The sequence below is a fragment of the Hemitrygon akajei genome, chromosome 1, assembly GCF_048418815.1.
Source record: "Hemitrygon akajei chromosome 1, sHemAka1.3, whole genome shotgun sequence".
NCBI classification, from domain to species: domain Eukaryota; kingdom Metazoa; phylum Chordata; class Chondrichthyes; order Myliobatiformes; family Dasyatidae; genus Hemitrygon; species Hemitrygon akajei.
Window position 1 is genome coordinate 71,066,120 of NC_133124.1, and position 12,351 is coordinate 71,078,470.

Sequence of the window (12,351 nt, forward strand, 5' to 3'; positions counted from 1 at the left end):
GGATGGCTCTGGGCCTGTACTCACTGGAATTCAGAGGAATGGGGATGGATCTAATTGAACGTTGAAAGACCTCAATAGAGTAGATGTAGAGAGTATGTTTCCTATGGTGGGGGAGTCTAGGACCAAAGGGTACAGCCTCAGAATAGTATGATGTCCATTTAGAATGGAGCCAGAGAGTAGTGAATTTGTGGGATTTGTTGCCACAGGCAGCTGTGATGGGCATGTCATTGGATTATTTAAGGCAGAGGTTCATAGATTCTTTATTAGTCAAGGCATGAAGGGTTATGAGGAGAAGGCAGGAGATTGTGGTTGAGAGGGAAATGGATCTGACATGATGAAATGACAGAGCAGCCTTGATAGACCAAATGGCTTAAATCCGTTCCTATATCTTATGGTTTTATGGTCTTAAAAACAGCTAATTCTGAGCCACGAGACATTGCAGCCCGGCAATATCTTGACCTGAACACTTTATACTGTTTCTCACCTCTATCCAGATGACGGGTCCCAGTAACTGCACTTCCCAGCCTTTGATCTCGACCATGACGGCAATGAGTGTAGGATAACAGCGACACTTACAGGTCCCCCACCAAGTCACCCCCTGACTTGGAAATACAACGCCATTCTACCAACACCATCACTAAAGCTGAACATTAGATCTCAATCGCTGGGATTCAGACCGCGCATACGCGTTGCTGGTAACCAAGGACGAATACGCCTGCGCAATGCCGGCTGTTGGGGAGGTACGCGCGTCTGCGCAATGCCGGCTGTTGGGGAGGTACACGCGCCTGCGCAATGCCGGCTGTTGGGCAGGTACGCGCGCCTGCGCAATACCGGCTGTTGGGGAGGTACACGCGCCTGCGCTCTGTTATTAGACGCCGGGATGGATTACGGACATTACCTAGAGCTGTCTGACAGCCCGGTTCACTTCGAGAAGGTTTCGTCCGTCAACAATGTCTTCTTCGATGAAGCGAATAAACAGGTGAGAGGGTGGGGGAAAGGTCCAACCTTGCCTCTCCGCCGCAGAAAATACCTCTCCGTTCAACTCCCCCCCCCCCCACCCGACGGTCCTTCCCTACACCTCCCCCTTATCCCGCCTCTCATTACCCGTCCTCCGCCCCTCCCCCCTCATCATCCCAACCTCATTCCCCTTTACCCGTTCCACCCACTCCCTCCCGTACCAATGCATCCCATATCTCGCCCACCCATCTCTTGCTTCATCACCTATCTTTCGCCTCACCCCTCCCTTTCTCTCAACGCTTTATCTAAAGTGCATGTAGACACGATCCACAGCTCTACCTTCATCAATCGCCCTCGTCACAAAATTCAAATTGTTAGTGCGACACGACTTGCTCTGCACAGAGACATGCTGGCTCTCCCTAATTAGGCCTTGGTTTTCCAAATGCTCATAAATCTTATCCCTAAGAATTCTTTCCACTGATGTGAGAATCACTGGTCCATAGTTTCCAGGATCATCCCTGGTTCCTTTCTTCACCAACTGAACAATCCTCACGAGGAATTTCATGTGCATGCTCTGATTTTTACTGAAATATCAATGCAGATTCAGTTCATTGGGTTGGTAATAAAGTAGTCATCCAGCCCAGCCTGGTACATAATTTTTAAATGTGATGAAGGTTTCTACTTCAATTGACAGTAAGTTCCAGGCATCATGACACTTTGGATGAAAATCTTCCTTCCTAGTCCTTTTTATTTTACCAGTTCTGTTAAATCTGTGTCCCTGGTTATTGAGCTTCCAGGAAACTGAAGTAGATAATTGAATTTAAACAGAATCAGCTTTATTATCACTGATATATGAAATGGAATTTGTTGTTTTGCAGCTGTAACATTTGCAACATATATAGTGAAGGGAACAGCAAGGTAGTGTTGTTGGACTGTTCAGAAATCTGATGGGAGAGCAGAAGAAGTTCTTTCTGAATCATTGAGAATGGGTCTTCAGGCTCCTGTACCACCTCCTCAATGGTAGTAATGAGAAGAGAGCCTGTTCTCGATAACACAAAGACAAGAGGAGCAAGTTGCACAGGGTTAAAATGGGAGCTGCAGGAAAAGGCATAACCGTGCTAGGAGAAGCGGAGGCTAGTTTGAGATTTAGTCAAGTTTCCTTGTTTTTGGTTGGAGTAGTGAGAATAGATGCCAGTTCAGTGTGTTTCTTATACAGGATGTGGGAGATCTGTGAGACCTCCAGTCTGTCTGATTACTACATCTGAGTGCAGCTTCTTCCACACTGTGGGAAAGGAGCTGGATAACCTTTGCCTCTTCTGGGAGAATGAGGAGATGATAGATAAGATCTATAGGGAAACAAGCACAGCTGTGTTGCAGGAGGCAGATAACCGTGTGACTGTCAGGAGAGGTAAAGGGAATAGGCAAATAATGCAGAGTACTCCTGTGGCTGTTGGCCTCAATAGCATGGATACTGTTGGGAGGGACAACCTACTAGGGAAAGCCACAATGACCAGGTCTGTCTCTGTAGCTCAGAAAGGACGGGGGAGAAGAGGAGAGGGTAGTAATAGGGGATTCAATATTTCTTGGAGCAGGCAGGAGATTTTGTGGATGTGAAGGAGACTCTCAGATGCTACTTTGCATCCCAGATGTCAAAGTCAGGGACTTCTCAGATACAGCATTCTTAAGCAGCCAGAAGTCATGCTACATATTGATCCTAATGACATAGGTTGGAAAAGTGATGAGGTCCCAAAGAGAGAATTCTGGGAGATAGGTAGGTAGGGGCATATTTTAGTTTTGTGGATTATTATGATCTCTTCAGGGAAAATATGACTGGTTACAGTTGAATTTGAGAAGATTTATTAAAGTTGATGAGGGTTTAAACTAGTTTGGCAGAGGGATGGGAACTAAAGTGATAAATCAGAGGATACAGTAGTTAATTTAAAGGTAGATGTATCATGTAAAAAGACCATGAGGAAGGATAGGCAGTAGATAGGGCATAAATACGGTCGGTTGGTTGGGTTGAACTATGTCTTATTTTAATACAAGAAGTATCAGGAACAATGATAATGAACTTAGCATGGATCAATACATGGAACTATGACTTTGTGGCTGTCACAAGGGAAGGAATGGCTTCTGAATATTCCAGGGATTGGTTGTTTCAAAAAGGGCAGAGAGGGAGGTAAAAGAGGTAGGGGAATGGCATTGCTATTCAGGGATAGTATCACAGCCGCAGAAAGGGAGTTAATCTTGGAGGGATTGTCTACTGAGTCAGTGTGGGTGGATGTCAGAAACAAAAAAGGAGCAATCACTATTGGGAGTATTCTATAGACACCCCCACCCCCATATCGATGGAGTAACCGAGGAGCAGATCGGGAAGCAGATTTAGGAATGGTGCGTAAGTAACATGGTATACTCCTGGATGACTTCAGCTTTCCTGGTATTTATTGGTTTCTCAGTGCAAAAAGTATAGATGGGGTGGAATTTGTTCGTTTTGCCCAGGAAGGATTCCTGACAATATGTAGACAGCCCAACTAGAGGCAAGCCCATTCTGGATCTGGTACTAGGCAATAAACCTAGTCAGGTGACAGATCCCACAATCCTGATTGAGAAGTTGCAGAACCAGGGCCTCTGTACCTCACTGTGCAATTGGATCCTCGACTTCCTAACTGGAAGACCACAGTCTGTGCGGATTGGTGATAACGTATCCTCCTCGCTGACAATCAACACTGGCACACCTCAGGGGTTTGTGTGCTTAGCCCACTGCTCTGTATACACATGACTGTGTGGCTAGGCATAGCTCAAATACTATCTATAAACTTGCTGACGATACAACCATTGTCGGTAGAATCTCAGGTGGTGACGAGAGGGCGTGCAAGAGTGAGATATGCCAACTAGTGGAGTGGTGCCGCAGCAACAACCTGGTACTGAATGTCAGGTTGTTGAGTGAGAAAAATGCCCTTTTCTCACTGTTACCATCAGGTAGGAGGTACAGAAGCCTGAGGCACACACTCAGCGATTCAGGAACAGCTTCTTCTCCTCTGCCATCTGATTTCTAAATGGACATTGAAGCTTTGGACACTACCTCACTTTTTTTTAATATAGTACAGTATTTCTGTTTTTTTGCACATTGTGAAAAATCTATTCACTATACGTACAGTCGGCCCTCCTTATTCACGAGTTCTGCATGCGCGAATTCAACCAACCGCGAATCGAGAAAACCCGGAAGTGCTCTTCCAGCACTCGTTCTTCGAGCATGTACAGACTTTTTTTCTTGTCATTATTCCCTAAACAATGCAGTATAACAACTATTTACATAGCATTTACATTGTATTAGGTATTATAGGTAATGTAGAGATGATTTAAAGAGGATGTGAGAGGGTTATCGTGGATTGGGATTGAAAAAAATCTGAAGTTCTCCTACTAAGTAAGTCGGAACAGCTACATCCAGTATTATTTAGTGTCAGTTAGTCAAACATTTGTCTTAGAAAATAGTATATATTTTACCTTTCTATGCATATAAAATACTTAAGAAACGTATGTATTTCAATAATTAAACCACTCCGTTGCTTAGTAATAATTGTAGCTTTCATTGGGGCAGGGGCTTTCTCACTTTATCCTTTAAAATTGTTCCAATCGTTGACCGACTATAGCCTAACGCTTTTCCAATGACTGATGGTGTTTCTCCTCTTTCCGATCGCTTTATTATTTCCACTTTATTTTCAATCGTGATCATGATTATTTTCGTGAACAGAAACACTATGGATTCAGAGCTCCGCAGGGTCCTAAAAACCACTGCTCTGAGACAGGTTAAATAAGGTCTGGGGTTCCTCTGGGTCTTAAAGTCCACTGCACTGAAACAGGGACTTGAGCATCCATGTTTTTTGGTATCTGCAAGGGGTCCCAGACCCAATCCCTCATGGATAAGGAGGGCCGACTGTAATTGATTTACTTGTTTATTTATTATTATGTTTTATTTTATTTATTTTTACTATTATTATTTTTCTCTCTCTGCTGGAATATGTATTGCATTAAACTGCTGCTGCTAAGTTAACAAATTTGATGTCACATACCAGTGATAATAAACCCTATTCTGATTGCTCTGTAGGTGAGCATTTTGGAGACAGTGATCAAAATTCCCTGACTTTTGCCATAGTTTTGGACCGGAACAGGAGAAGATGATATGGGAAGGTATTTAATTGGGAGACAGTGAATTCTGATGCTATTAGGCAGAAACATGGGAGTATAAATTGGGTACATATATTCTCAGGAAAATGCACAATGAAATGAGGTTGTTGTTAACGGAGTAATTGGATGGAGTTCTGGTTAGATTTGTCCTTTTGAGGCAGGGAAAGGATGATAGGGTGAAGGAGCCATGGTTGACAAGAGATGTGGAACATCTGGTCAAGACGAACAAGGCATACTTATGTCTTAGGAAGCGAGGATCAGACAGGGCCCTAGGGAGTTACAAGATAGCAAGGAGCTTATGAATAGACTTATGAATACTAGTAGAGAACATGAGAAAACCTTGGTGAATAGGATTAAGGAAAACCCCAAGGTGTTCTACATGTACATGAACAGGGGGATGGCTAGAATAATGCTAGGACCAAACTGGGATAGAAAAAACAGGCCTGGAGTTGGAAGAGCTTGGGGAGGTTTGTACTGAATACTTTGCTTCAGAATTCACCAGTGAGAGGGATCCTGAAGTTTGTAACGACAGTGTAAAACAGGCTGATATGCTAGAACATGTTGATGTTAAAGAGCTGGAACCTTTGAAAAACTTACAATAGATAAGTCCCTGTGGCCAAATGGAATATACCCCAGGTAGCAAGGGAAGAGATTGCTGTGCCTTTGATGATGATCATCGCATGCTATTGGCCACAGGAATAGTCTCAGAAGATTGAAGGGTGGCAAATATTAGTCCTTTGTTCAAAAAGGGTAATAGCAATAGCGCTAAGAATTACAGACCAGTAAGCTTTACGTCAGTGGTGGGAAAACTAATAGGGAGGGTTCTTGGAGACAGGATTTATGAGCATTTGGAGGGGCATAGTCTCATTAGGGATAGTCAGCATTGCTTTGTGAGGGTCAGGTCATGCCTCAGAATCAGGTTAAATATCACCAGCATATGTCATGAAATGTATTACCTTAACAGCAACAGTAAAATGTAATACATGATAATATAGAAATAAAAAAATAAATAAGTAAATCAATTATAGAAAGTATATAATATGTATGTTAAATAACTAAAAGTACATCCTTCCTGTCGGTAATAATGAGAAGAGGCATGCCCTGGGTGATGGGGGTCCTTAATAATGGATGCCGCCTTTCTGAGGCACCACTCCTTGAAGATGTCTTGGAAAGTATAGAGCCTGACGAGCCTAACTGAATTCTTTGAGGAAAATTACTAAACAAATCGATGAAGTAGAGTGGTGGATGTGGTTTACATGAATTTTAGTAAGGCTTTTGACAAGGCTTACTGGTCTGTAGGCTTATCAGAAAGTCAGGAGGCATGGGATCTGGGAAACCTGGCTGTGTGGATTCAGAATTGTCTTGCTCACAGAAAGCAGAGGGTGGTAGTAAATGGGGCATATTCTTCCTGGAGGTTGGTGACCAGTGGTATTCCATAGGGATGTTCTGGGACCCTTGCTCTATGATAGACTTTGGAAGGTCGAACTTGAAGGGAAAATACAAGGCTGATGGTAGTATTCTTAGCAGTGGGGATGAACAGCAGGATCATATGGTTCACAACCATATCTCTCAAAATTGGTGTGTAAGTTGATAGGGTGGTTAAGAAGGCATATGTTATGTTGCCCATTAGTCAGGAAATTGAGAGCAAGAGCTGTAATGTTATAGCTCTATATAGCTCTGATTAGACTACACTTGGAGTCCTGTTCTGATCACCTCATTATGGGAAGGATATGGAAAGTTTTGGGAGGGCGTAGAGGAAATTTACCAGGGTGTTGCCTGGATTGGAGAGAATTAGAATCAGAATCAGGTTTATTATGACCGGCATGTGACGTGAAATTTGTTAACTTAGCAGCAGCAATTCAATGCAATACATAATCTAGAACAGAAAATAAATAATAATAATAAACAAGTAAATTAATTACAGTATACATATATTGAATAGATTTTAAAAAGTACAAAAACCGAAATACTGTATATTAAAAAAATGAGGTAGTGTCCAAGGATTCAATGCCCATTTAAGAATTGGATGGCAGAGGAGATGAAGCTTCCTGAATCACTGAGTGTGTGCCTTCAGGCTCCTGTATCTCCTACCTAATGTTAATAGTGAGAAAAGGGCATGCCCTGAGTGTTGGAGGTCCTTAATAATGGATGCCGCCTTTCTGGGACACCGCTGCCTGAAGATGTCCTGGGTACTTTGTAGGCTAGTGCCCAAGATAGAGCTGACTAGATTTACAACCCTCTGCAGCTTCTTTTGGTCCTGTGCAGTAGCCCCTCCATACCAGACAGTGATGCAGCCTGTCAGAATGCTCTCCATGGTACAACTATAGAAGCTTTTGAGTGTATTTATTGACATACTAAATCTCTTCAAACTCCTAAGTATAGCTGCTGACTTGGCTTCTTTATAACTACATCAATATATTGGGACCAGGTTAGATCCTCAGAGATCTTGACACACAGGAACATGAAAATGCTCACTCTCTCCACTTCTGATCCCTCTATGAAGATTGTTATGTATTCCTTCATCATACCCTTCCTGAAGTCCACAATCAGCTGTTTCGTCTTACTGACGTTGAGTGCCAGGTTGTTGCTGCGACATCACTCTACTAGTTGGCATATCTCACTCCTGTACGCCCTCTTGTCACTACCTGAGATTCTACCAACAATGGTTATATCGTCAGCAAATTTATAGATGGTATTTGAACTATGCCTAGCCACACAGTCATGTGTATATAGAGATGGGCTAAGTACACACCCCTGCGATGCGCCAGTGTTGATTGTCAGCGAGGAGGATATGAATTCACCAATTTGCACAGATTGTGGTCTTCCATTTAGGAAGTCGACAATCCAATTCCAGAGGGAGGTACAGAGGCCCAGATTCTACAACTTCTCAATCAGGATTGTGGGAATGATGGTATTAAATGCTGAGCTATAGTTGATGAACAGCAACCTGACATAAGTGTTTGTGTTGTCCAGGTGGTCTAAAGCCGTGTGGAGAGCCATTGAGATTCCGTCTGCCGTTGACCTATTGTGGCAATAGGCAAATTGCAATGGGTCCAGGTCCTTGCTGAGACAGGAGTTCAGTCTAGTCATAACCAACCTCTCAAAGCAGTTCATCACTGTCAATATGAGTGTTACTGGGTGGTAGTCAATAAGGCAGCCCACATTATTCTTCTCAGGCACTGGTATAATTGTTGCCTTTTTGAAGCATGTTTTATTACAATAAGTTGAGTGAGCTAGTGCTTTTCTTTTTGGAGTGAAAGAAGATGAGAGGTGACTTGATAGAGTTGTAAAAAGGTAATAAGAGGCGTAGATAGAGTGGATAACCAGAGAATTTTTATCAGGGTGGAAATGCTAGTAGGAGGGGTCATAATTTTAAGGTGCATTTAAGAGACTCATTGTTGCCCACACAGAGACCTCCTGCAGCGTATAACATCCTGCTTTGCAGAGACTGCTGAGCTCTTCAGACTGGAAATCAGCTTGAAGACAGAAGTTCTCCATCAGCTTGCACCTCAGGAAGAGATCTTTATTCTTTGGAGTGTAGAAGGTTGAGGAGGGACTTGATAGAGGTATTTAAAATTATGAGGGTGATAGATAGAGTTGACGTGGATAGGTTTTTTCCATTGAGAGTAGGGGAGATTCAAACAAGAGGACATGAGTTGAGAGTTAGGGGGCAAAAGTTTAAGGGTAACACAAGGGGGAATTCCTTTACTCAGAGAGTGGTAGCTGTATGGAAAGAGCTTCCAGTAGAAGTGGTAGAGGCAGGTTCGGTATTGTCATTTAAAGTAAAATTGGATAGGTATATGGACGGGAAAGGAATGGGTTATGGGCTGAGTGCAGGTAGGTGGGACTATGTGAGAGTAAGCGTTCGGCATGGACTAGAAGGGCTGAGATGTCCTGTTTCTGTGCTATAATTGTTACATGGTTATTACCACCCTTCCCACATCACCATTGGCAAGGCAGAGCTGAAGACAGTCCACCAGTTCAGCTACCTGGGGTGCACCATCTCGTCAGATGCCAAGATCGACAATGAGATTGACAACGGATTGGTAAAGGCAAACAGCGCATTCGGCAGGCTGCACAAAAGAGTCTGGAACAACAAGCATCTGAAGAAAGGCACAAAGATCAGCGTGTACAGAGCCGTTGTACTGACCACCCTCCTGACAGCTCCGAGTCGTGGATCACCTACCGTCACCACCTACGACTCCTTGAGCGTTTTCTTTTTTTTTAAATTAGTTTTTCAAAACTTTTTACAAATTAAAAACCCCAAATCCCAATGAGGAACATTAATACAGTACAAAATTAAGCATACAATAACAATATGCTACAAAGGAAGAGAATTAACAAAAAAGCACCTAAATTAAAGACAAGTAAGCTTAGTATCCTCCCCAAGCCCCACAACACAAGAAAAGATTCGTAAAATCAAAACATATACATGTCCTGAGCAATAAAGAGAAACAATAAATACAATGAGTGATGTTGGAACTGGAAAATCCACCCCACCCACACAACCCAAAACTAGACGGCTACCAAAACAAGTAGCTAGCTCTACCAAAAAAATTAACCCAAATACAACTTCCAGATCTGTGTCATTAACAGCAGTTCCGTATAAATACTATAGCAAATAGTAACTAGTTTATGCACTAGAAAACATAACTACAGATTAGAACACCTTCTGCAGAAATATAAAACTTAATACAGAGAAAATCGGGATAAAACCAAAACTAACCTACTCGCGAAAAATTATAGAAGAATAAAGTAAGAGAAAGGGGAAAAAAAGGTTTAAAAAAAAAGAAGAAAGGGAAAATTATAAATTCAAGACGAGTATTTATCAACCATTTACAGAGAGGAGAGAAAAAAATTCAGAGATTAGAAAAAAGGGTGAAGAAAATAAATAAATAAATAAATATTAAAAAAAGGAAAAATAAATCAGCAATTAAACTGTGAACCAACAAACAGGGAGGCCTTCACTAACGACTTCAAACCTCCAAAACAAGTTAGAGTTAGTTGTAGAACTCTGTAGATAAAGTTATACAAGAATAAAATAGATTACACACACACCAAATCCAGGGAGAGCTTGTCAACAGCCCTTGGAGTTTCAATGAATAATGTCTGAATGATTCACGTAAAGTCTGAGTCCAGAAAATGTAATTTTACTACGAGAAGTACTTATCCACCGTTTTAGGAAGTCCGATCGGGTTCCGAAGATGACTGGATAGCCGGAAGACTTGCCACAAATGCTTCAGCTTCCTTCGCTGATTTAAACCACTTGTATTTTCCAGTATTAAGCTTGATTCGTAGATCAGCAGGAGTACGAAGAGAGGGTTTAAAACCACGATCAAAAAGCACTTTCATTGCGCCTTTAAACTCAGCGCGCATCTTTAAGGTCTGGGGTGCAAAATCTTCCACAAAGCGAATGGTTGTATCCTGGAAAGAAAAAGAACCTCTGCGACGTGCCTCCACAATCAGACTGTGTTTTACCTGGTATTGATGGAAGCACAAAATTACTGGTCGCGGGCGGGAGCCCAGAATTCCGAGGGGAACGTAAACTCTGTGTGCCCGTTCGAGCTCGGGCGGGTTCGGAAGCAAATCTCTTCCGAATATCTCACAGAGAAACTTGGCGAAAAACTTCACTGTTGATCCCTGTTCGGTGGCCTCTGGTAATCCAAGAATTCTAAGATTGCAGCGTCTGCTGCGATTTTCGAGATCCACCATTTTGGAAAGGAGTTTGTTACATTTTCCCTCTAAGCTGGAACAGAGAGTCTCCAAGTATCGAACACGGCTTTCTAAATCTTCAGAAGTCGAATCGATGCGAGATAAGTGTTCAGCATGTTTGTCCACTTTATCGTTGATCCGATCCAGTTTGTCTTCCAACTGTTTGAAAGCGGTTTTGAATTCCTTTAAAATTTCGTCTCGGAGCTGTCCGAGCGCAGCCCGGGTCTCGTCTGAGAGAGCCGGAACTTCCTTTCTCCCGGATTTAGAACTCTTGCTAGACATTGTAAGTTAGATGTGTTCACAGGCAAGTAAGAGATTCTGAAAAAGTTCCTAATTAAGGTTTAAAAAATGGAGACATTTAGTGCAAAGATAGCGACCGTAACGGAACAAAAGTTCGGAGCAGCTAAGCAATCGCCATCTCACCGGAAGTCCGAGCGTTTTCACTAGCGCTGCCTCTGCACCATCCTCAACATCCACTGGAGTGACTTCAGCACCAACACTGAAGTCTTCGAACAGGCAGAGGTCACCAGCATCGAGGCCATGCTGTTGAAGACGCAGCTGCGCTGGGCAGGGCACGTCTCCAGGATGGAGGGTCATCGCCTGCCCAAGATTGTGCTGTATGGCAAACTCTCCACTGGCCACTGTGACAGGAGGGCACCGAAGAAGAGGTACAAGGACTCTCTGAAGAAATCCCTTGGTGTCTGTCACATTGACCATCGCCAGTGGTCTAATCTAGCCTTCGATTGTGAGGTCTGGCAAAACACCATTCACCAGTCTGTCTCCTCCTTCGAGAATGCACGCAGGGCTGGCCTTGAGGACAAAAGGAGGAGGAAGAACCGTGACACAGCAGCACCAAACCCAGAACAGATTTTCCCTTGAAACCGCTGCGGTTGGGTCTGTTTGTCCCATATTGGCCTCGTCAGTCACTAGCGAGCCTGCAGCAGACGTAGGCAGCCCCCTTCCTAAATATTTGTTCGCGAAGCCAAGCCATGAGATAGGTACAGATGGGAGGAAAGGGTTAGATTGATCTTAGAGTGGGTTAAAAGGTCAGCATAGCATAGGGCCAAAGGGCCTGTACTGTGCTCTGTTCTGTTTAATGAATGAATATAGCACTGAGGTAGTAGTACATGCCTTTCTGGAGCATGAATACAGGAAGAGCAGCACAGCAGAATTGTATTGAATTTACTTTATTTCTTACATTCTTCACGTACACAAGGAATAAATCTTTTGTTACGTCTCCATCTGAATGTGCAATTTATAGTAATTTGTGATAAGTAGAATGTACAGTAAGGTGTACAACAGAGCAGTTAATATAGCTCAGAAATACAATTGTGTCAGCGTGTATTAATCAGTCTGATAGCCTGGTGGAAAGAGCTGTCCCAGAGCCAGTTGGTCCTGGCTTTGATGCTGCGGTACCATTTCCCAGATGGTAGCAGCTGGAACAGTATGTGGTTGGGGTGACTCAGGTCCCCAATGATCCTTCGGCCCCTTTTTATG

The 12,351-nt window shown here is 43.1% G+C and overlaps 1 protein-coding gene across 2 annotated transcripts in view; it reads left to right on the forward strand.

The window, feature by feature from the left end:
* Positions 1 to 844: 844 nt before the first annotated feature.
* Positions 845 to 12,351, forward strand: part of rmc1 (regulator of MON1-CCZ1) — a 74,106-nt gene continuing 62,599 nt past the window's right edge. For both annotated transcript variants that reach the window (XM_073045455.1, XM_073045464.1), the window contains exon 1: positions 845 to 979. In XM_073045455.1, coding sequence (XP_072901556.1) covers positions 881 to 979 — 99 coding nt within the window. In that variant the 5' untranslated portion in view covers positions 845 to 880. The remainder of the gene's footprint in view (positions 980 to 12,351) is intronic.